This window comes from Phyllostomus discolor, chromosome 13, assembly GCF_004126475.2.
Source record: "Phyllostomus discolor isolate MPI-MPIP mPhyDis1 chromosome 13, mPhyDis1.pri.v3, whole genome shotgun sequence".
Lineage (NCBI taxonomy): Eukaryota > Metazoa > Chordata > Mammalia > Chiroptera > Phyllostomidae > Phyllostomus > Phyllostomus discolor.
In genome coordinates, this window is record NC_040915.2 from 44042764 (window position 1) to 44063182 (window position 20419).

General features: G+C 55.9%; 1 protein-coding gene across 1 annotated transcript; it reads right to left on the reverse strand.

The window, feature by feature from the left end:
• Positions 1–933: 933 nt before the first annotated feature.
• Positions 934–19162, reverse strand: CCDC62 (coiled-coil domain containing 62). The gene is made up of 12 exons (XM_036013640.1): positions 18963–19162; positions 16582–16774; positions 14487–14653; positions 12624–12725; positions 11832–12003; positions 9931–10032; positions 7881–7969; positions 7419–7534; positions 4507–5232; positions 2083–2230; positions 1146–1274; positions 934–1018 (listed from the first exon to the last, which is right to left on the reverse strand). Exons 1-12 carry the CDS (start codon positions 18996–18998, stop codon positions 953–955), a joined length of 2046 nt encoding a protein of 681 aa, XP_035869533.1. The 5' UTR covers positions 18999–19162; the 3' UTR covers positions 934–952.
• Between the last annotated feature and the right edge of the window lie 1257 nt (positions 19163–20419).

Here is a 20419-nt window from a genome sequence, read left to right on the forward strand (position 1 = left end):
GAGCGCCCGCGGCTCTGCTGCTGAGATGCCCCTCACTGTGCGCAGAAGAGCAGCCACAGCCAGCCCAGGAAACACGGCCCGGGGAAGGACGGGCCTAGGAAACGGCTGCTCTGCCATTCCCAGTGACGTCACGGATCTAGGTAATACTGACAGCAACGCTAAGATCAGTAAGTTGCTCAAAAGCTCAAGCTGACCAACTTCTGAACTCCCGATGGAGCTCAGCACCCACAGCAGGAGGCCCGGCCACCAGCGCCCGCCCAGGCTGGCGGAGCAGGGAGCGGACGGCCCGGCCCGCACGGGGGTCCGGCCAAAACAAAAAAAAAACAAACCCAAACTGATCCCAAGTCTAATCAAGCAGCTCAATCTAGACTCCAGCTTATAGGAACTACTGGGGGCAGGGGTGGGCGGGGAAATCACAGTGAGGATGGAGTCAGCGAGACCCCAACATTGGGAAACTCTGCAGCACAAACGACCCGGTGTTTCCACCGTGAGCACACGGCATGAGGAGGACAACGGAGGAGGACAAGAAGGAAGAAGAGGAAGGAGGAGGAGGAGTAGGAAGAGGAGGGAAAGGGAGGGAGAAGAAAGTGCTGGGGGACACAAGAGACCTGCAGGGCAAACCCAGGCTCGGAGTGGGAACCCCGTTGGACAGCGGTCGGAACAAAGGGCGAAAGACCCGTTTGGGAGAAGCGGGAAAGCTGACAGGAACTTGTCACTGGAGGACATCTCGGCACAATCACTGGTGTGGTGGGGGGGAGGCGTCCCTATCTGCTAGGAGAGCGAGCGGAACCATGTGCCTTCAGGAGAAGCCCCGTGCGGGACCCAGCAGGAGACGAGACCCAGGCGGCAGAAAGCTGGAGGGTTCGTTCTACTTGTGGGTGTATCTGAGATTTTCTGTAGAAAAGCTGTTTTTTTTCAGCCCCCGATAATTTATATCCCTGTGCCCAGGTAACTAGAAAGAGGAAGTCTGGGTACAGTGACATTTGCGGGTGACTTTTCCTTCCTCAAAACCAGTGGGCTAGCAGCAAAAACAACCACCAGTGTGCCCCCCCCCCCCAAGTCCCCAGAGGCACAAAGAAACTTCCCCGCGCTGCCTGGCCAGTGACAGACACCACGCCCGGGGCCAAGGGAGAGCCCGCACCCACCTTCCTGGTGGCGGCGCTGCCGAGGCCCTGGGAGCTGATGGGGAGCAGCGTGCTCAGCTCCAGGTCCGTGACCATCTGCCGGGACTCCGCCAGCAAGCGCTGGAGCTTGCTCGTGGGAGAGAAGTCCTCCTGGAAGACAGCACAGCGGGAGCGCCCGTGAACTCAAGGAGCGTCTTTAAATGTTACGCACATGGATACGACGTAACAGACACAGATGTTAACTACTCGCTAATATTGCTTTGATATTAACTATTCATTAATATTTCCACTATTCTGTTTGTTACCACAATAACCTACAATAATATACAACACTTCTTTGACCGTGGGTTAATAAATACCAGAATAACCAATTCCATTTATCTCTTAGAAACTACGTGGCTAAATGACTGGATTTAAACAGGCCTTACGACAAGTAATCAGGCACCATCCACGTGGCAGAAGGACCCAGGCACGGCTGATTTTCTCCTAAGTCAGCTTGCCAAAGCCGTGACTGCAATGTCAGGATACTCGCAAAATGCAAAACGCTAAAGGCTTATAAGCTTTTAAAAATATGTAGAATGTGCCTTAGTTTGCTCTTGTCTGATTTTCCCCCTTGGGATCTGAACTTTTAGCATGCCACCTGCTCTCAAAAGCACCAAGACTAACTTCTTCATCAAGGAAGGCTCATTTCTAGTTTTCCATGAACAATGATTACTACTGACCTGGACCTACGATGTTTATTGATTAAAAACCGATACATCAGTCCCCTGCAGAGCCTGAGGGGCATCCTGCCGAAAGCCGATCCATAGGGTATGTGCGACCTAAAGTCCTGTGACTTAAAGGAACCTGAGGCGTGGCCAAACCTCGGCGCGAGAACACCTGCGCTACAGGAGACCCAGGAGCACGCGGGGAGAAGTCCTGCGGGGGTGAGCTGGGCGTTTCTAAGTGAAATACAAACCTTCTCACTGGGCGGCGCCGCATCTTTGTTCACGAACAGAACCTTAGGCGAGTTCTTTCTGTCCACAGATGCCTCCGTCTCCATCACCTTCTCGTCCCCTGGCGAGGCAGAGCCCACGCAGTGGGGCTGCGGGACGGCTGCCAGCTCGCTGTGGGGGACGCAACCAAACAGAAATGGACACCTTAAATCAGCACCGGACACACGGCACTGACACTCTTGCTCTTGAAATATCTCAGCGGCATCAAAAAAAGGTTATTTCTCTTTTTCCAGTGAAGAAGCTCAAGTGTGAGTAGAACATTATAGATTTGAATAGAACATTTGAGTGAAATATTATAAATTAATGCATATCCTTTGCAATAATTAAAACAAAATTCTTAAAGGGTAGCGACAGAATAGAGAAATTTTCCTCCTCCCCTGACCCCCCAAAAGGAAAAGACTGGGAGACAGGATCGACCAAAAGGGAGGGAAGAAATGAACAGAGTATGATGTGCAAAAATTCGAGGTTTGTGGTGTGTGAGACCAGTTTTGTCCACGGTGTTCGAAAGTGCCCTTGTGAGCGAGCGTGGCACGGCTGCGGCGCCTCAGTTCCAAGGCCTCTCCCCACACACGCCGTGGAGCTCCTGGGTCTGTTCTCGGGGGCCGGCCCGGCACAGACAGGAGCCCACGGGCCTCGCCCTCCCCTGTGGCCTGTGACTGAGCGCCAGCAGGGCGCGGCCCCTGCCCCCACGGGGCCCGAGTTTGTCAGGTGGAAGGTGGGAATGTGCACAGACGCGAATGCTCAGCCAGAGGCAGAGAAGCAGGAGAGCGGCGTCACCCCCTCACCCCCATCCATCACGCGTCTGTCACACGGGGCCTGGGCTCGCGCCTCTGGCTGGCAGGACCAGAAGTCACCTCGATCAGTTGGAGCCGGGAGGTCAGAACGGTCTTGAAAGGAAACTCTGAGTTTAAATTGGGAATTCCCTCGTACTTACACTTACCATATGTCCTCCGTGCTCCTAAGATGACCCGACACAGCCCTCCCTTCCCCTGTGGGGATCTGCGCTCAGCGGTGAGGTCCCCGCGGTGGCCCCCTGATCAGAGTTACACTTCTCAAGAGACCACCATTGAAAACTAAACGTGCTCACTGAGTGTGACAACCAATTTTTAACAAGTTTTGCAACTGACAGATTAACTACATGCATGATTTTTAAATGACTCAGGCTTCTAAAAGGGCCCAAGGTCAATCCAAATAATGTAACTATTAGAGAGGAAATTCAGTCATCGAGTCCTAGGAAAATCAGAGTGATGGCGACCGTAAGGCCCTCAGTACAGAAACTTGGACTTTCCAGTGATTTAAGACTGAAGAGCCAGGGCCCTGGCTGGTGTAGCTCAGTGGATTGAGTGCGGGCTACGAACCGAAGTGTCGCAGGTTCGATTCCCAGTCAGGGCACATGCCTGGGTTGCAGGCCACAGCCCCCAGCAACTGCACATTGATGTTTGTCTCTCTCTCTCTCTCTATCTCCCTCCCTTCCCTCTCTAAAAAATAAAATAAAATAAATAAAATCTTAAAAAAAAAGACTGAAGAGTCAGGTTCTCTTTGAAAACAGCCAACCTCACTCTAGTGCCACTCAAGTGCAAATCCAGCCACTCTCGCAGTGGGAGGGACCTGAGTGATGCATACATGCTAACAATACATGTGCAGCATGTGCTAATAACTAGTCCATTTTTAAAAAGATTTTAAATTTATTTTTGGAGAGGGGAAGGGAAGGAGAAAGGGAGAGAAACATCAGTGTGTGATTGCCTTTCACATGCCCCCTACTGGGGACCTGGCCCGCAAGCCAGGCATTTGTCCTTACTGGGAATCGAACCGGTGACCCCTTGTTTTGCAGACCATGGCTCAGTCCACTGAGCCACACCAGCCAGGGCTCCATGTTCTTTTGTTAAATAATGTTACCAGCCTGTTAAATGCACGTATTCGTTGTCCTGCATGGTTTTAAGAAAGTCTGGGCAATGTACGGGGAACACAAAGGCAGGGGCGCTTGGATCCCTAAGAGGGCGGGGCGACCGCGGGTCAGGGTGACAAGGAACTCTTGTCTGGGGTCTCTGGAACGCGATCCGTCTGGGCACACAGGCACGCTTATCAACCCAAGCGACCCGGGGTGAGGAATGCCCCGGAGCAGTATGAAATGGCCCACCTGTTTGTGTTCAAATAAAACGTATTTGCCCAACTCTCACGGCATCTGCCTTGGTTTCTAAGCGACACCTTTGCCCCAGAGGCCGGCCCGGGCACAGCCTTTCCACTGGAATCCAGTCCAGTCTGCAGAGCCAGGTCCCAGCGGCCCGAGGAGGCAGGCAGGCTGCCTCCAACACTGCCCGTCTGCAAAGGCAGCCGGCGCCGCGCTGGCCGCGGCTCCCCGGGTGCTCGCGAGCGCGGGGCGCACTCACCTGGCGGAGGGGTAGCACTGCGGCCCCCAGGCGCGCTCTGCGCATGTGCACGCCGACTTGTGGCGAACGACGCGCTGCAGCTTGGCCGGCTTGAAGATGCTCATCCACTCCGTGTCGGACATCGGGCCCGGGGCCTCGACCACCAAGTTACTCGGGTGGCAGCACCGGAACCCGCACGCGGCACTGTCGCCCAGGCAGCCTTCACCTCCGCGGCAGCACGAGGCCCCCGGCGCCTCCACGTGGCCTCGGCCCTCCGCTCGCAGCCGCTCGGGCCGCTTCGCGCCGGCGCAGTCGGCCAGGCCCAGGAAGACGCTGACCTCGTGCCGCGGCTTCGCGTCCGCCGGCGGCGCGGGGGCTGCTGGGAGCGGCCTCTCTTCCGGCGGGGCCCCGACCCCACGGCCTTGGGAGGGTTTCCCGTGGATCTGGCACGGCGCGCTTTTGTGTTCGGGCTCAGTCGGCAGCTTTCCTCCCAGAGACCAGGACTTCTGTTTGCCCGTGAGGTCCTTCGGGAGCAGAGAGGACGCGGCCAGGACGCTTTTCTCCCCGAACGCCGCGCTCACCTGCAGCTTCTCCGCGCACCCGGCACAGGGGCTCCTGTCCGACCTGATCTGCCGGGTCAGCGTGGCCTCAAACGTTTGGTCCTTGACCAGCGACTTCTGGTGTTTCTCCCTCTTAACATCGACTTTTGGGTGGTTACTTTCAAGGTCAGATAAGTACATGTCTCTGCTACGGCGGCATTACAAAAGACGAAGTTGTAAGATACACTTGATACTGTCATCCCAAATATTTCACCCAAACCTCGTTAGCTGACCTGAACCCTAATAAGACCCATGTGTCGGAAATTAGATATAAGGAAGAATACCCGCTCCTTCTCCGGAGCCCAGGTGCAGCCTGCGCCCCCAGGAGTCTCTCTGACCCTCACCCTCGCTCCCAGGGCACCCACTGAGTCCCCCGTCTCCCCCATGTTTAGGTGCGGAGGCCCCTTCAATCCCCCGGGCCCTGCGGCAGACTCAGACACAGGTAAGTGCTCTGCACGTCCTCCCTGCCTGGTCTGGTCTGTCCCTCCCTCCCTCCCTCCCTCCCTGCCAGCGTCGCAGCGAACACAGGCAGAGCCAGCACTGAGGGGCGACAGAGACCAGGCAACGGAGGCCGAGTGGACGGTGCCGAGTGTGCCTGCCACACCACGCTCACGGCCACACCGCTGACCTGCTGAAGACGTGCGTGGCTGTGTACTGAAAGCTGGCCTTCAGGTACCAACGACACGTGTGTGTACAATGAAAACCAAGGGTGTACAGCATACATGTGACAGATCTGTTAAATGTCTTTAAATGTTTTTTCCGTCACACGGATCCAGGGATTCTGAGCTGTCTGGGTCTGACTCCTCGGAAAACCCACCCCTCCTTCTAGATGTCATCAGCCCCTTTAGGCTCCCAAAGAGCCACCTCGCCAGCAAGCCCGGTGCCTCCCCTCCCCGTGCCAGTGAAGAACAAAACGGTGTGAGTGGGAAGGCCCATGTCATCAGCCTCACAAGCTCCGAGACCAGAAGTGACTGCAGAGGACGGACCACAAATTCCTAACTGGGCAGGTCGAGGCAAGTGGCCACGCCCCGGCCCACAGCTTCCTCAGCAAGGGGTGACGTCTGTCTAAGTGGGCCTGTCCGCTGTCCTCACGCCTCCTTCCCGTCCCTCCAAGGCAGCCCCAGCCCCAGAGCCCCAGGCCGCAGAGCCCTCACTGTCACGCTGGGGCCCGCAGACCCGCTCTGCGCTGGCAAGCGTATTAACCAGCCTGGACCACCAGCGTGCACGAAGGACCTCTTGGTTTTCCCTCTGTCCAGCCCCAGGAGGTGCCCTGCTCTGCCTTCTCCCGCCCCCTTCACTGACCACCGGTGGCTTTCGTGCACCTGCCTCATGTCTCAAATAAGCTGCAAAACTGCCATTGTTGGGAGCATTTGCGATCTTGCTCCCTGGCACGTGTCATCAGTTTGGCTCGAATAAACTCATAAGAACTCTCGACAGGTCTGGAAGTTTCTTCCATCAACGAAGGAAAAAGAGCCAGTGTGTTAGGGCCTCTGCCAACACGGGTGCTGGGGTGGCTGGGCGCTTAGCAGCAGCAGCTGCAGCTGCTGCCGGGACACAGCCCGTGAGGACGCCCAGCAGGGGCCTCGGGAGGAACGTGCAGGGTGCCCCCAGCTGCACTGCCCACGCCGAGCCCGGGCAGCCCAAGCCTGCAACCGCCACCCAAGGGGCAAGGAGCTGCTGTCAACCCGGGGCTGCCTTGGGGGTCACGGGCAGCGAAGGGGAACGTCCCTGAACCCTGCTCCTTTCCGTGACCCCTGGAAAAGCAGACTCCAGTGAACTGAGGGACAGTTGTGGGTCCATTCCCCTTTAATTTTGCGGAGACCCAGTGGGTTCACGTGCCGCTCGCTGCAGGGCCAAGACAACCTCTGCACTGACGAGGGGACAGGGAACCCGAGGAGCAGCAGAGCCACCTCCAGGCAGCCGGGGCCCCCCGCAGCTGCGCACCCACCGCCTGCACTCCCGGTTCCTGGGCGCGCACGGTCCGAGCACCTCCACCTGCCCCTCCGGCCAGTGCCCACCGCACCGTGAGCGCTGAAGGAACGCACACATGGCTGACCCTGCCCTTTCCACTTCGCCTCGAGCTCCTACGCAGCAGACAGACAGACAAACCACGACGAGCGAATTTTGCCATCTAGTGGCTGGATTAGGACCATGCCTACAATTCTAAGCCCAGGTCTCCGCACGACCGGGATGAAAATGGTCACTGTTAGCCCCCATACACTCACCCCCTGCTACCTCGCGGACGGCAGCGGGTGCTGGGCAAGGGCCGGACGAGGGCCGACCGAACGACGACAGAAACCGCGAGACCGAGCGGCAGCATCGTCCCAGGGTTACCTGGACTCCAGGGCCCTGGATTCCTCCATCCTTGAGTTGTAGATCTGGATGAGCTCCTGGGAGTTCTCCACATTGAAATTCAGGAACTGCAGGTCGCTCTGCTGCTTCACGTAAATCTGCCGCAGACATCGGCAAGTCAACACAAAGCGTAACAACAACACTAAACGGAGTCCACGGTTTGGCATCCAAACGCTAACACAGGTCAGGCAGTGACCAGAGAAATACGGCACAAGCTTTTGCTCTCACTTCCTCCCTGCGTGAGCACTGACACCAGCCAGTGCCCCCGTCTCACCGCCCTAAGCGAGGCCCCACCTGCCGCGCTGGGTGTGCAAGACATCTAACGCAGTCGGGATCCAAAGGCTCCACCGCGGCAGAACCAGCAGACGCACGCTTCCCCACCCTGACGTCCGGCGCGAGCGCCCCCCCGCCCGGCAGGCAGCACGGGGCGCGCCCGGGACGCACCTGCTGCAGGCTGTGCAGCTCCGCGTTCGTGCGGTCCTGCTTGGACTTCGCGATGTCCAGCAGCTCGTCCTTCCTCTTCTCCCTCTCTGCTGCGGGGGGCCGGGGGGAAAGAGCGCCGTCAAAGCGTGTCTCGTCAGCCACGTCAGTGCAAACCTCCCCGTTTCTAAAAGTCACTCTGAGACAGCAGTATGAGCAGGAGAGACGTTTAAGAAGTCCACATAGCAAATAATTTAAAAAAATGATTTCGCCAACTGGGTTTTTCATGGCACTAACAAATGTTAAATGTTTTACTTAGTAAATAATGACAGGCTGGAAGAGCAGAGCTTGGACCGTCAGAAAGCAGAGGGGCTGCTGGCACAGCCCGCCCGCGGCTCCCCTCCCCCGCCCCCCCCGCCCCCCCGCCCCCCCCCCCGCCGCGTCCCACCCAGGTGTCTGCAGGCACCCAGTTCTCTGGGCCTGCGAGCTCCTTGGCAGACAGCAGCGTGCCCGGCACTCGGGGGCTGATCCAGAGACTGTTACAGATAGATATATAGACACAGAGATAGATAGAGAGCTATAGAGATAAGTATGTATAGCCAATCAGTATACAGTAGCATATATATATATATATATATATATCTCTCTCTCTCTCTCTCTTACTTGCCTGTTTAGTAATGTAAGACAGTACTTTGCAACAGCAGCAATCGTAATCATGGATATAGTGACCTCTAGTGGTAAAAAGCCACGTTTCCACATGAGATTCAAATTGTTTGACATTTTTAAAAATAAAATACTGCATTTGGCCCTTTTAACTATAGAGATGTATTCCCTTCCTAGGGCAGGGCGTTACGCGTAGGTGTGAGAAGACCAAAAATACGTTCACTGCATTTCTATGGGAATTTCACCCCCAAGTCTGTGTTTTCCTCATACAGTGCCCCACCTGAAAGCCTACAGAAGCCCCCTGGCAGGGAGGGGACGGAGAGGAGACCCACAGCCCGGAGACTCCCGGGCGGGAGCAGGGGAGGAGGGGCTCTCACCAGGGGGCCGAGATGCTGGGCCGGGCTGGGCAGGGAGGGGCCCGGGGTGGGAGCAGGCTGGGGGAGGGGACGCGACTGTGCTGAGCAGAAGAGCGCCACAGCCCGACCCTCCGGAGACCCTTGCTTCTACATCAGGAAAACTCCATCAACATTCTTACTTTAGGGTCTTGGCAACGTAACAAAACGTGAATATTTTTGCAACTGTAGTAATTACAGGTAATCGATTTGCGAAACTGGAAAAATGTTGAACTGCTAATTTTTATATAGCATTCGCAAAAGTATAAACAATCTTCTTTCTTTAATCCATAAGTTTCTTTCAATTTAAAAAAAATATCTTTATTTTTTAGAGAGAAGGGAAGAGAGGGAGAAGGAGAGAGGAACATTGGTGTGTGGTTGATGCCTCTCACGTGTCCCCACCTGGGGACCTGGCCTGCGACCCAGGCCTGTGCCCTGACTGGGGATCCAACCAGTGGCCCTCTGGTTTCCTGGCTGGCACTCAGTCCACAGAGCCACACCAGCCAGGGCCGTGAGGTCCTTTCCTAATGAGCTTCGGTGAGAAGTACAGCCACAGGCCCCAGCTGGGAGGGAGGCCAGCGCCTTTACAGAGGAAGAAACAGTTAACCAGGAGGCATGATAAGGACTTTAGACGCCCCTGCCTGGTCCCTCCCCACCCCTCAAAGCCTTAAAAATAAAAATATATATATAAAAAACGAGCCCTGGCTGGTGTGGTTCAGTGGATTGAGTGCTGGTCTCTGAACCAAGGGGTTACTGGTTTGATTCCCAGCCCGGGCACAGGCCTGGGTTGCAGGCTGGGTCCCCAGTGCGGGGCCTGCAAGAGGCAGCCACACACTGATGTTTCTCTCCCTCTCTTTCTCCCTCCATCTAAAAATAAACAAATAGTATCTTAAAAAAAAGAAAGAAAAAACTATTCTGAGAGAAGGATAATTCCTTTAGCCTGCCATAGTAGCACCATAGGAAGTTCGGGATATAAATACATGCGTCATCAGTCCCTTAAACTAATTATCTATTTTTACCAGTAAAAACCAATTCATCGTGCAGGCAACTGTTCTCTTGCTTGAGGCGAATGATTTCTTCTCGCTGTTCATTATTTTCTGTTGTCTTTTCGTTTAGATCCTCTTCACAAATAGAAGAAAAAGAAAGTTCCCAAATGAATACTACTAGTCCATAGAAGGGTGCACACAGTGTGACTACCTCTCACGCCCTCAGCACCCCCCTCCCCGTTCACAGGAAGTCCTGTGGGGTCCGCAGCCAGAGCACGCCCCCCCCCCCCCCCACAGCTTGCCGCACACGGCCGGGACCCCGGCCAAGGCTGCGCTCTCTCTCCCTGCCCGGTCCCCGCCGGACCCTTGCCTGCCGGCCACGGACAAGCAGGCTCTCTCTCCAAAATAAAAACCTCCCTGCTGGAAGCCATCCTGCCACACTCGGGGTGAACCCCAACGTGTGACCCCAAGCCCTCCCGGCCTGGCCCTGCCTGTCACACTCCCTCCCTCCCGTGCCGTGCCCCGCCCACCAGGCTTCTGACTCTGCTGCCCCTTCCACCCGGAGGCTCTCGGCCCCAGGCTTCAGGCGGCTAGTCCTCCCCATCACCCACATTTTCACTGGAATGTTCTCGTCCAAGACGCCTTCCCAGGCCACCCAAACCAAGTGATCTTCTTCCCTCCTTCTCTAGTCCACTCTCCATTGCCCCCTTTTTCTTTGAAAAAATAGTTTTAAATAAATATTCAGTTAATCTCACCTAGAGCATTCAACTAATTATGAGCCAAATGCCTGCACCGTCCCCCAGGGGCTGCCAGGGGCTCCCCGAGAGGTTCAGGTTGCAGCTGCAGCCCGGGGGAGGCCGACCTGGGATTTGCACCAGTCAGACCAGACCATCAGAGAGCCAGGCCGAGGCTCCCAAGTCAAAGTGACCCAATGAACTCACGGGGTTTCGCCAGTGCCTCTGGCCGCTCTCCCTAGGACAGAGGTGGGGGCGCTCCCACCATGCCCCGGCTCCGCCACTCCAAGGGGCCAGCCCCACAGTGGGGAGCGGCCGGAGGAGAGCGGGCCCGCCTCCACGGCCCCTGCAGCGGGCAGATGCAGGGTCTGACCCTGCCACCTGCATCCGGGCTCAAGCACAGAGCACTAGCCTACTGGGTGCACCGCCCCCTCGCTTCGTGTGAGACCTCGAGCACCACTCCTCGGAAAGGACTGCTCACGGAGCTACGCGAGGGTGGGAACAGGAAAGGAGACGGCAAAGGACTTACGTGGACAACCCACGGACACGAACTAAGGCGGAGGGATGCCGGAGGGAGGGAGGGAGGGTGCAGGGCAGAGGCGGGTAAAGGGGAGAAAAAAATGGGACAACGGTAATAGAATAATAAAATATTTTTTTTAAAAAAAGGAGAATGCAGAGGGATTTTAAAGAACACAACACGCTCCCAAAGCCACCGGGGCAGCCTGCGTCCTGGGGGGCCGTCCCTCCTTGCTCCTGCACGCCTCCCCCTCACCCGGGCAAGAAACATCCACCGGCTGCCTCTCGCACGCCCCCAGCTGGGGCCCTGGCCTGCAACCAGCCACACACCTGACTGGGAATCGAACCGGAGACCTTTCTGTTCACAGGCCGGTGCTCAACCACGGAGCCACACCAGCCGAGGCGCCGCCCGCTGAGATGGTGCCGTCGGTTGTGACAGAGCGTGTGCCAGAGGTAGGTAACAGGTGTGGCGGGGCAGGACTGGCCATGCGTCATGCCGTTCCCCCTACTGTGCAACTCACCATGGGAGACGGAGACGGCAGCGTGGTGCCACGCACGTGACACCAGCACCTTGTGGCCGGCCCCGAGGCCGCTGGAGGCCCACTCTCAGCCACAAGGTTACAGGGACCCGAATGCAGGAATCTACTCCCGTGATAAACGCTGCGATGTATGTCTCTTCCTCACCTTTCAGCTTGTTGATTTCAACCTTAAGGGTCTTCAGCTTCTGCTTGTAGTCTTGCTTTTCCTTCACGATGCAGGTCTCCACCATCTTGGCGTCGCGCAAGGCGTGCTCTAGCAGCTTGAACTTGCCCGAGCAGTCCGAGATGTGGTTGACAGCCTCAATGATGTCTTTGTCCTAGACGCCCAGTTCGAAAGCTGTCACACAGGACGCTCAAGTCCCCAGTAACCGACGAGAAAGGACTGTATCCACTGGGACATCCCCGTGTGGCAGAACCCCGGGTGCCGGGCCCCGTGCTGAGCACCTGCTCGGGTAACGGGCTCCACCTGCCCTCCCAGTAACTCTCTGAGGCGGGCACTGCTGCTGCCCCGGCGACGGCCGGGTCAACAGTGGACGGCCAAGGTCACTCGGCGGGTCAGTGAGGGGCCCCGGCCCGCTGGCCCGGCCCCAGGCATGGCCCACTGTAGCCCACCGCCCGAGAAAGCTCCGGACCAGACGCTGCGACGCCCAGGGAAACTGCAGTGACGGGAGGCCGCGCGGCCCGTGGGGGGCTCGGGCTCTGGTTACGGAGAAACCCCACGATCGGCCCGCTCCCCCTTCCCTTCTTTTCAGCAAAACGAGAGACCTCCAGGCCTGAGCCCACACCTACCCCGACCAGAGCCCCTTACTGTTGAGGTGGGTCTTTAATTACTCTCCGGCCGCACAGCCGCGGAATTTAAGGGAGCCCATGCGCGCCACTAGACCCCGCGGCCAGCGGAGTGCCCAGGAAGGGAGGCAGCCCCTGCCCCCCGACTCACCTTCAGCTTTATCATGGTGGTGAGGGCCTGCTCTCGGGCCTGCAGCTGTCCCACCTGCGCGGACAGCTCCACCAGCGTGTTGCTGAGGTTTTCGTTCCTCGCCTGCGAGGAAGCAGCGTGTGAGTGCGCAGGGGCGAGCCACCCAGAAGCTCTCAGTACTGTGCTGTACTGTGCGCAGCCTCGCCCTGGGATCATCCTTCCGTCTGTTTGTTTCTTTCACTTCTTTTAGTAACAAAGCGGGCCAAGTAAGCAGTCAGGGAAAGGAACACTAAGCCCAGGCGCTGTGGCTGAGTGGGCGGGGCAGCGTCCTGCAGATCGAAAGGTCACTGGTTTGGTTCCCGGTCAGGGCACATGCCTGGGTCGTGGATTCGGTGCCCTGTCGGGACACGTGAGGAAGGCAGCCAACTGATGCTTCTCTCCCATCTCAATGTTTCTCTCCCTCTCCTTCTCCCTCCCTTTCCCTCTCTCTAAAAATAAAAAAATAGAATCTTTTTTTTAAAATAAAAATCAATAAAGAAAAAGAAAATTTAAAAAAACACCAGGGAGCTGTCCCAAGTACAGCAAGAAGGCGCCATCCCCTAGCCGAGGAGAGCCCTTGCCAGACGCCGGCGGCTGCACCCCCACCCCGGCCCCCGCCCCCGGGTCTGTGAGAAAAGAGAAACGTCCAGTGTTTCAGCATCCCAGGCCAGGGCATTTCGTGACGGCAGCCTGAGCTGACCGAAACACTCCCATTTTTCAATGGAACAGAGCTATAGATTCTAGAATAGTTTCTACTTAGCTTATAGCTAGGAACTCTCTAGTAATCTAAAACCAATAAAAAGGAGCCCTGGCTGGCATAGCTCAGTGGATTGAGCGCGGGCTGGGAACCAAAGTGTCCCAGGCTCGATTCCCAGCCAGGGTACATTCCTGGGTTGCAGGCCATAACCCCCAGCAACCGCACATTGATGTTTCTCTCCCTCTCCCTCTCTCTCTCTCTCTCCCTCCCCTCCCTCCCTAAAAATAAATAAAATCTTTTAAAAAATTAATGTTTAAAAAAAAAAAAGGGCATAAAATAAAAGCCGTACTATCATTATGAACAACGAAGACTCATCGCGTCACTGAGACTTGCACAAAACATCTCTATGAGACAAGGACATGCCAGCCAGGACAGAAACCGGCCTTCTCTCGGCCGGGGTCTCTCGTCCCCAGTGACGGACCGGGCACAAGGGAAACCTGGAGAACCAGCCTCACGGGGTTCACTCCCTGAACAGCCCGGGGAGATGCCTGCTCCTCCTACCAGACAAGACCAGCTCTTTCGAAAGCACGACCGGAAGTGACCACAACCCGAAGGCGCTGACCTCAGGCCTGGAGAAAGGCTTTCTAAAGCAACGCACCGGTGGTAAGCAACAGACGCTGCCGAACCGGACGGCCCGACCGCCAGGAAAGGGCCGGGACGGAGCTTCGTCTCCACGGCCAGCAGCTCAGCAGAGCAAGGCAAGGAATACAAGACTGTGATGACGGACGGATATATTTTCTCTACTTAGTTAATTTTAGAGAGAGGGGAAGAGAAACATTGGAGAGACAGAGAGACACACACACACACACACACACACACACACCAGTCGGGGTTGCCTCGCAAACACGCCCCAGCCAGGGACCAAGCCCACAGCCCAGGCACGTGCCCTGGCCGGGAACCAAACCCGTGACCTTCCCATGTACGGGATGATACTCCAACCAACCGTGCCTCACCGGCCAGGGCTGGGTGGGTACCCCTTCTCACACACAGACATGCATTCTCAATGCAAACATTTAAAGGCGTATTTTCAGCAACGGAAACACGAGCAGGGTTTGGGCCAGTGACGCGCAGCACAGAGCAAAACCGACCTCGAGGTCTTCAGAGAGGAGCGAGGCGTGGGTGGCCTTCTGGGCCATCTCCTGGAGCTGCAGCTGGGTCTTCTGGAGGGCGGTCTGGGACTCCACGTGGCTGGCTTCCAGGGTCTTGACCTTCTTCGTGAGCGACCTGACTATCTCCGTTCTTTTATGCAGCTCACCTGAGGGGAAGTCCATCGGTCACTGGGCCACGGCCAGACCGGAGGCTCCAAATGCACTCTCCTCCAACACGCAGATTGAAAGAGTAAGCGTGCTCAAGAACTCTTGACAAGATACCGCTTCTTTTAAGAGTTCTTATCATTATGAGTGTGTGATCCTGTGCCCGGGAAGGTGTCTTTCCCAACCACCGTCCCCATCTCAATCATTTCCTTGCTTTTCACTACAGTTCTGCCTCCTACCACCACCCCCCAACGCTGAACTTCCCCTTGCGGCATCACTGGTCACTGTCTCGCGGGAAAGCGGGCAGGCTCACCATAAACCCGTTTCTGCCCCTCCCTGCACAGTTGAATGGGGACCGAAAACCAGTAAAACTAGACTCCGTGTGACTTCTTCCGTTTGCTGGTCTCACGTAAGACCGTGCTCCCGGGACTTCCCCGTGTTGTCTGTGACCCGTGTCTGCCCCCTGTGGTTGCCACATAACGTCCCATCGTAGGACTCCACCGAACTGTGTTTATCCATTCTGCTATGGGCGGTCCCTCGGGCGTTTCCACCGCGCAGCCACCCCGAGCCGCACGGCTCCCAACGGCCGTGGACGTGCATCTCGGTGCATTTGCGCGAGTTTCCCTAGGGCCCTGTCACTCAGACGTGGTTGGTCCTTGCCCAGCAGCGTGGACACCCCCCCGGCAACTTGTTAGCAATGTGACTCTCAGGCCCCCACGACCTGAAGTGGAACCTACGCATGGACAAGGCCCTTCGGTAGCTCATGCACACACTGACGTGGGGGCGTGGGGGCGTGGGGGCGTGGGGGCGCTGGGCTGCACGCCGCATGCACCTTCACCAGGGCCTGCTGGGTGGTCCGCCACAGCAGGGGCACCGGCCGGCACGCCCACCAGCAGCCACGGAGCCGCCCCTCGGCGTCACGCTCTTACCAGCAACTGGTAACTCTTTGCCGTCTGGTGAGTGTAAAATGGTGTCTCATTAGAGTTTTAATTTTTATTTCCCTAATTACTACTAATGAGAATGAGAGCCTTTTTATATATTCACTGGCCATTCAGTTTTCCATGAAATACCTCCTGAAGTTTCTTAGTCGTTTGAAAACTCAGATGCTGATGACAACACATAATCTGCTATCTTTGTTCTCGAATAGGCTCACATGGAAGATTTAATGTTATATCACATCTCACGCGGACCACAGCACACTGTGTGTGTGTGTGTGTGTGTGTGTGTGTGGGCAGGGGCGGTCAGGGAAGACCGGGCAGCCCCCGGAGAGGGGGGGACGTCGTGCATCTTGGCGCTGTCGTGTTCACAGGACCCTCTGTGAAGTGTGAGTAAAAAAGAAGGTGCTGTTTTCTCTCCTAACCAGACCCAGGGTTCTCCCCTCAGACATCCTAGTATTTCCTTAGAGTCAACAGAATATTCCGAATATTCAGAATATTGAGCGCAGCACTAAAAGGGTGACAATTAAGATACAGCCCACACAAAAGTGTTTGCAAGCCGTTTTTGCCACTGCTGTCGTCATGAAAGGGGACCGCTTTAGGCACTTCGGGTCAAATTCGGCATCGAAAGTTTAAAATCTTTGAGTCAGTTCGAGAAAAACAGCCAGTTCTGCAGCATCTTAAGTCCCATGCCAGCCCCAAACTGAGCTCCTCAAGATTCGCTCTTCGCACTCCAAGGGAACCGAGCCCCACCCGGCGCTCCTCTGCACGGGAATACTCCGTACCCCTCCTGCAGTCCACACCCTGTCTGTCTGTCTGTCTGTCCCACCGCGGGTGTTTATCAGGAGGCTCCCTGCCGTCTGTGGAGCCAGACTCCAGCACAGCCGGCACCGAGCTGCCACTCACCGCCCTCCCCCCCACCCCCCGCCCGTCATCCCCGAGAGCCCCCCAGCACGTGTCAGCCGCGGTGCCGCCGCCGCTCGCGTGTGTCTGACCTTCCAGTTTGCTGCAGCGCTCCTCCAGGGTCAGCACCTTCTGCCGGTCCTCCTCCCACGACAGCAGCTGCCTCTGGTGGACCGCGACCATGTCATTGAGCTCTCTGTCGCGGTCCTTCAGCTCTCCCACGAGCAGCTGCAGCTCCTTCCGCTGCTTCTCGATCGTGGAAATCTCAACCTCCGACCCGATGTTCTAGTCACAGAAAGTGGTCTCGCATCAGCATAGAAACTAGCCAACGGCGTGCATCAGCCTAATTAGAACTTCCTCTGCTGCCAGTTAGAGGTGGTTTAAATCAACGACGTTTTCTTCCCTGGGGACAACGTGGCATCGCAATCGTGTATATTGAACACACATAAGCGAGTTCACACCTGCTGTGCACCGCTTCTATCTCTGTCACACCACGCACGCACACCACTCGCACAGTGGGACCGCACAGACACCTCCACCGGCTAGTCTCAGACGGACCCATCCCTGCACTTGGTTTCCCTGCGGTCCGCCCTCTCCTCGGATCAGCCAGCAGCAGAACCCCTCCCCTGGCCCCAGTCAACTGTAACTAATTCTCATGACCTCTAACACCTGCATATGTGCTCCGTCTGCCAAGAACAATTTAATATTGGGACTGGGCCAACTCAACACACCTGCTAAAAACACCAATTCTGTGAAAGAAAATTCTGGAACATACACAGAAGACAGAGAACGGCACAACACACTCCCACAACACACGCCCAAAACCCAGGTTCTGCCGTTAAGATTTTGCCACCTGTTTCAATATTTTTTTCTTATTGTTGATTGAAAAAAGACACATTTCCCCCTGGCTGGTGTAGCTCAGTGGACCGAGCGCCGGCAAGCCTGTGAACCAAAGGGTCACTGCTTCGATTCCCAGGTGGGGCACATGCCCAGGTCATGGGCCGGGTCCCTGGCGGGGGATGCTCAAGAGGCAACAACCACACATTGATGTTTCTCTCCCTCTCTTTCTCTCTCCCCTCCCCTCTCTCTAAAATAAAAAAATTAAAATCTTTGACATGAAATTAAAAAATACATTTCACGCATACATACGTCAGTATCATTTCTAAAAAGGAACATTTTCATATAACCACGGTGCCATTTTCACATCTACCAAAACTGTCCACAGTGTAGTCCCTTTTAAGCACACGGTATTTTAAAGCCTAGCGCAGGCGAGTTGGTCTGACCACATGGAGAGTCCAGAAGCAGCCACTTGGGGGCTCTAGGCAACCGTGGGCAGGTTGCTTCACTGTAAGTGAGCCTTCCGTTCCTCACCTGTAAAACGGTAACGACAGCACTGTGACTTCTTACCGGTCCTGTGGATGGCGCCAGACAAACCCTGTGAAGCACTTCACGCTACTTGCCAAATCACAGGCACTCGACAAACATTAGCTATTATTAAGACTGCAAGTTACATTTCGAAAGATGGTGCTGTCCCCCTGGATGAAATAAAGAACTAAACGTGTTACTTTAAGATTTCCATCTTAGCCCTGGCTGGCGTAGCTCAGTGGATTGAGCACGGGCTGGGAACCAAAGTGTCCCAGGTTTGATTCCCAGCTAGGGCACATGCCTGGGTTGCAGGCCATAACCCCCAGCAACCGCACATTGATGTTTCTCTCTCTCTCTATCTATCTCCCTCCCTTCCCTCTCTAAAAATAAGTAAATAAAATCTTAAAAAAAAAAAGATTTCCATCTTAAAGACGGGAGTGAAGAGTTCACCAGAAGCCCAAGCATATCACATCATTCGGGCTTTCTGAAAAATACGATGCGTAAATAACAAGGAACGAATCACAGTTATTAGAAACTAAACACAGAAAATGGAATTTGGAGGCGGGGGATTCCAAATCACAACAAGACTTGAATTCCAGCCTTGGGTAGGCCATTCATTCAGTCACTCACTCACTCACTCCTTCAACAAGTATTGACTGGGGACACATCACGGAGCTCGCCGCCAAGATCCAATATATTCTCGGATCGGACAAGAGGCAACAAGTATACAGAAAAGTCCATCTCATCGTATACCGATTAATGCAAACCTGGGACAAGCTCCCTTTCAGGGCCTTTTTTGGTAAAACGGGGCTCCCCGGGAGTAGATTAAGGGCCGGAAGCCCGGCGGCGCGGAGAGCAGCAGCTCCGCAGAGGCCAGCTGCGTGTCGTTAAGACGCCATCACCTGGCCCCGCCGCGGGTCTTAGCGCCTGGACGGGGAACGAGTTTCTTTTAGGACAAGGAAACGGACGTGACGCTCCGTTTTTCCTCGACGACCCGGACACTGTTTTAAATATGACGCAGGAACCGTGCCTTCAAACCCACCCAAGGTCGCCAAACGTGCACGCCGCGCCCCGAGGTCGCACCCCGGGCGCGCCGGCGGCCGCTCACCTGGCGCCCGACGAAGAAGGTCGCCGAGGGGTTCATAGGTGTTTCCTCCGCGCCCGGAGAAAGGCGCTGAGCGCAGCGTCACCTTAGAAACGCCATAGGCGCGCCTGCCCGGAGCGGCAGGGGAGCCCCGAGGCCCCGAGCCCCGCGCCTTCGGCCGGCCCGAGCGAGCGCACCCAAACCGCCCGCTCAGCCGAGCGCGCGTCGCCCGGGGTGAGCCGACCCCGCTCTCGCGAGACCGCGGCGGCCGGCCGCGCGACCCCTTGCGGGAAGCTGGCTCCCCGCGGACCGTGCGTGGCTGGGGTGGCACTGCCCTCCCGACGTTTGGTGCTTCCAGTTCTGGGCCCAGGGCTCGCGGTTGGTTCACGGGGGAACGTGCAATCGATTATTCACCGCCCGCCCGCAACAATCGGCTCTTTACAATTCCCAGTAAATGATGGAGCAAGTAAAGGCTGTTTCCGTCCCCATCGCCCAGGGTTACGACCGCGGGGTTGCTCACCGGTTTGCCCTGCTGAACGGTGCGCTCGGCGGGTTCAGCTGCTGTGCGCTCCTGGCGCTAGAACGGTACCTGCCTCTCAAACGAAGGAACGGATGGAGGCAGACCAGCGCTGCTACAGTTCGAGTCGCCGGGCAGCCTAGCAGACAGCTCCAAAGCATCGCAGATAAAAAGGAAAAATAAAAAGTTCTTTTGGTTTGGGCTCTTGATGTAGCTCTTGAACAGCAACGAGGATTTTTGCAACTCTATCCTGACAATATTTTACCCCATTCTGGGCTGAACCTAAGCTTTTTCACGTGTTGTTTCACAGTCCCTCTCCCCGCTTCTACTCTGTCATCTGGGAACTGAACTGGGAAGAACTACTTACCACATTGAAACCCTGGCCACCCGCCCCCTACTCCTTAGCCGTTAGGATGGCATCGCCCGCAAGACGGGTTAGCAAGTAGTCTCACAGGGTTCCAGCTTTACTTTTGGATCTACTGTGAATGAGCAAAACATGCCCTCGTGTGTATACAACCTGCAAATGGAAAACCAAGATTACAATTTCTTGCTCTCAAGGTTTGCCGATTTGCGTGACACTTGCCTCCTAAGGATTAAGCTCTTGTTTAAGAGAACCAAGTCCATGTCTTCAAATTTAAAAATCAAGCAAAAAAATTCTGACTAGTTGTTAAAAACAGCCTGTTGGCAGGTTGCTATGTGGCACATCCAGCTTCATTGGTGGAGATGCCAAAGGGAATGTGGTTGAATGTCAGTTCTGTTTGGGCAGCGTTTTAACCCAAATGCTTTTCCAATTTCACCACCGTTAAGGTTTGTTTAAGCCCCGAAATGCCATTGCCCACCAGGCGACCATGCGCCAGCACTCACTGGGGAAGTCCGAGGACAGGTGGTAAGAAGTGCGGTGCCCCTTACACCACGGTGGCCAGTAAATGTTCCCTGAATGAGGCGAGAGTATTATGATGAGAGT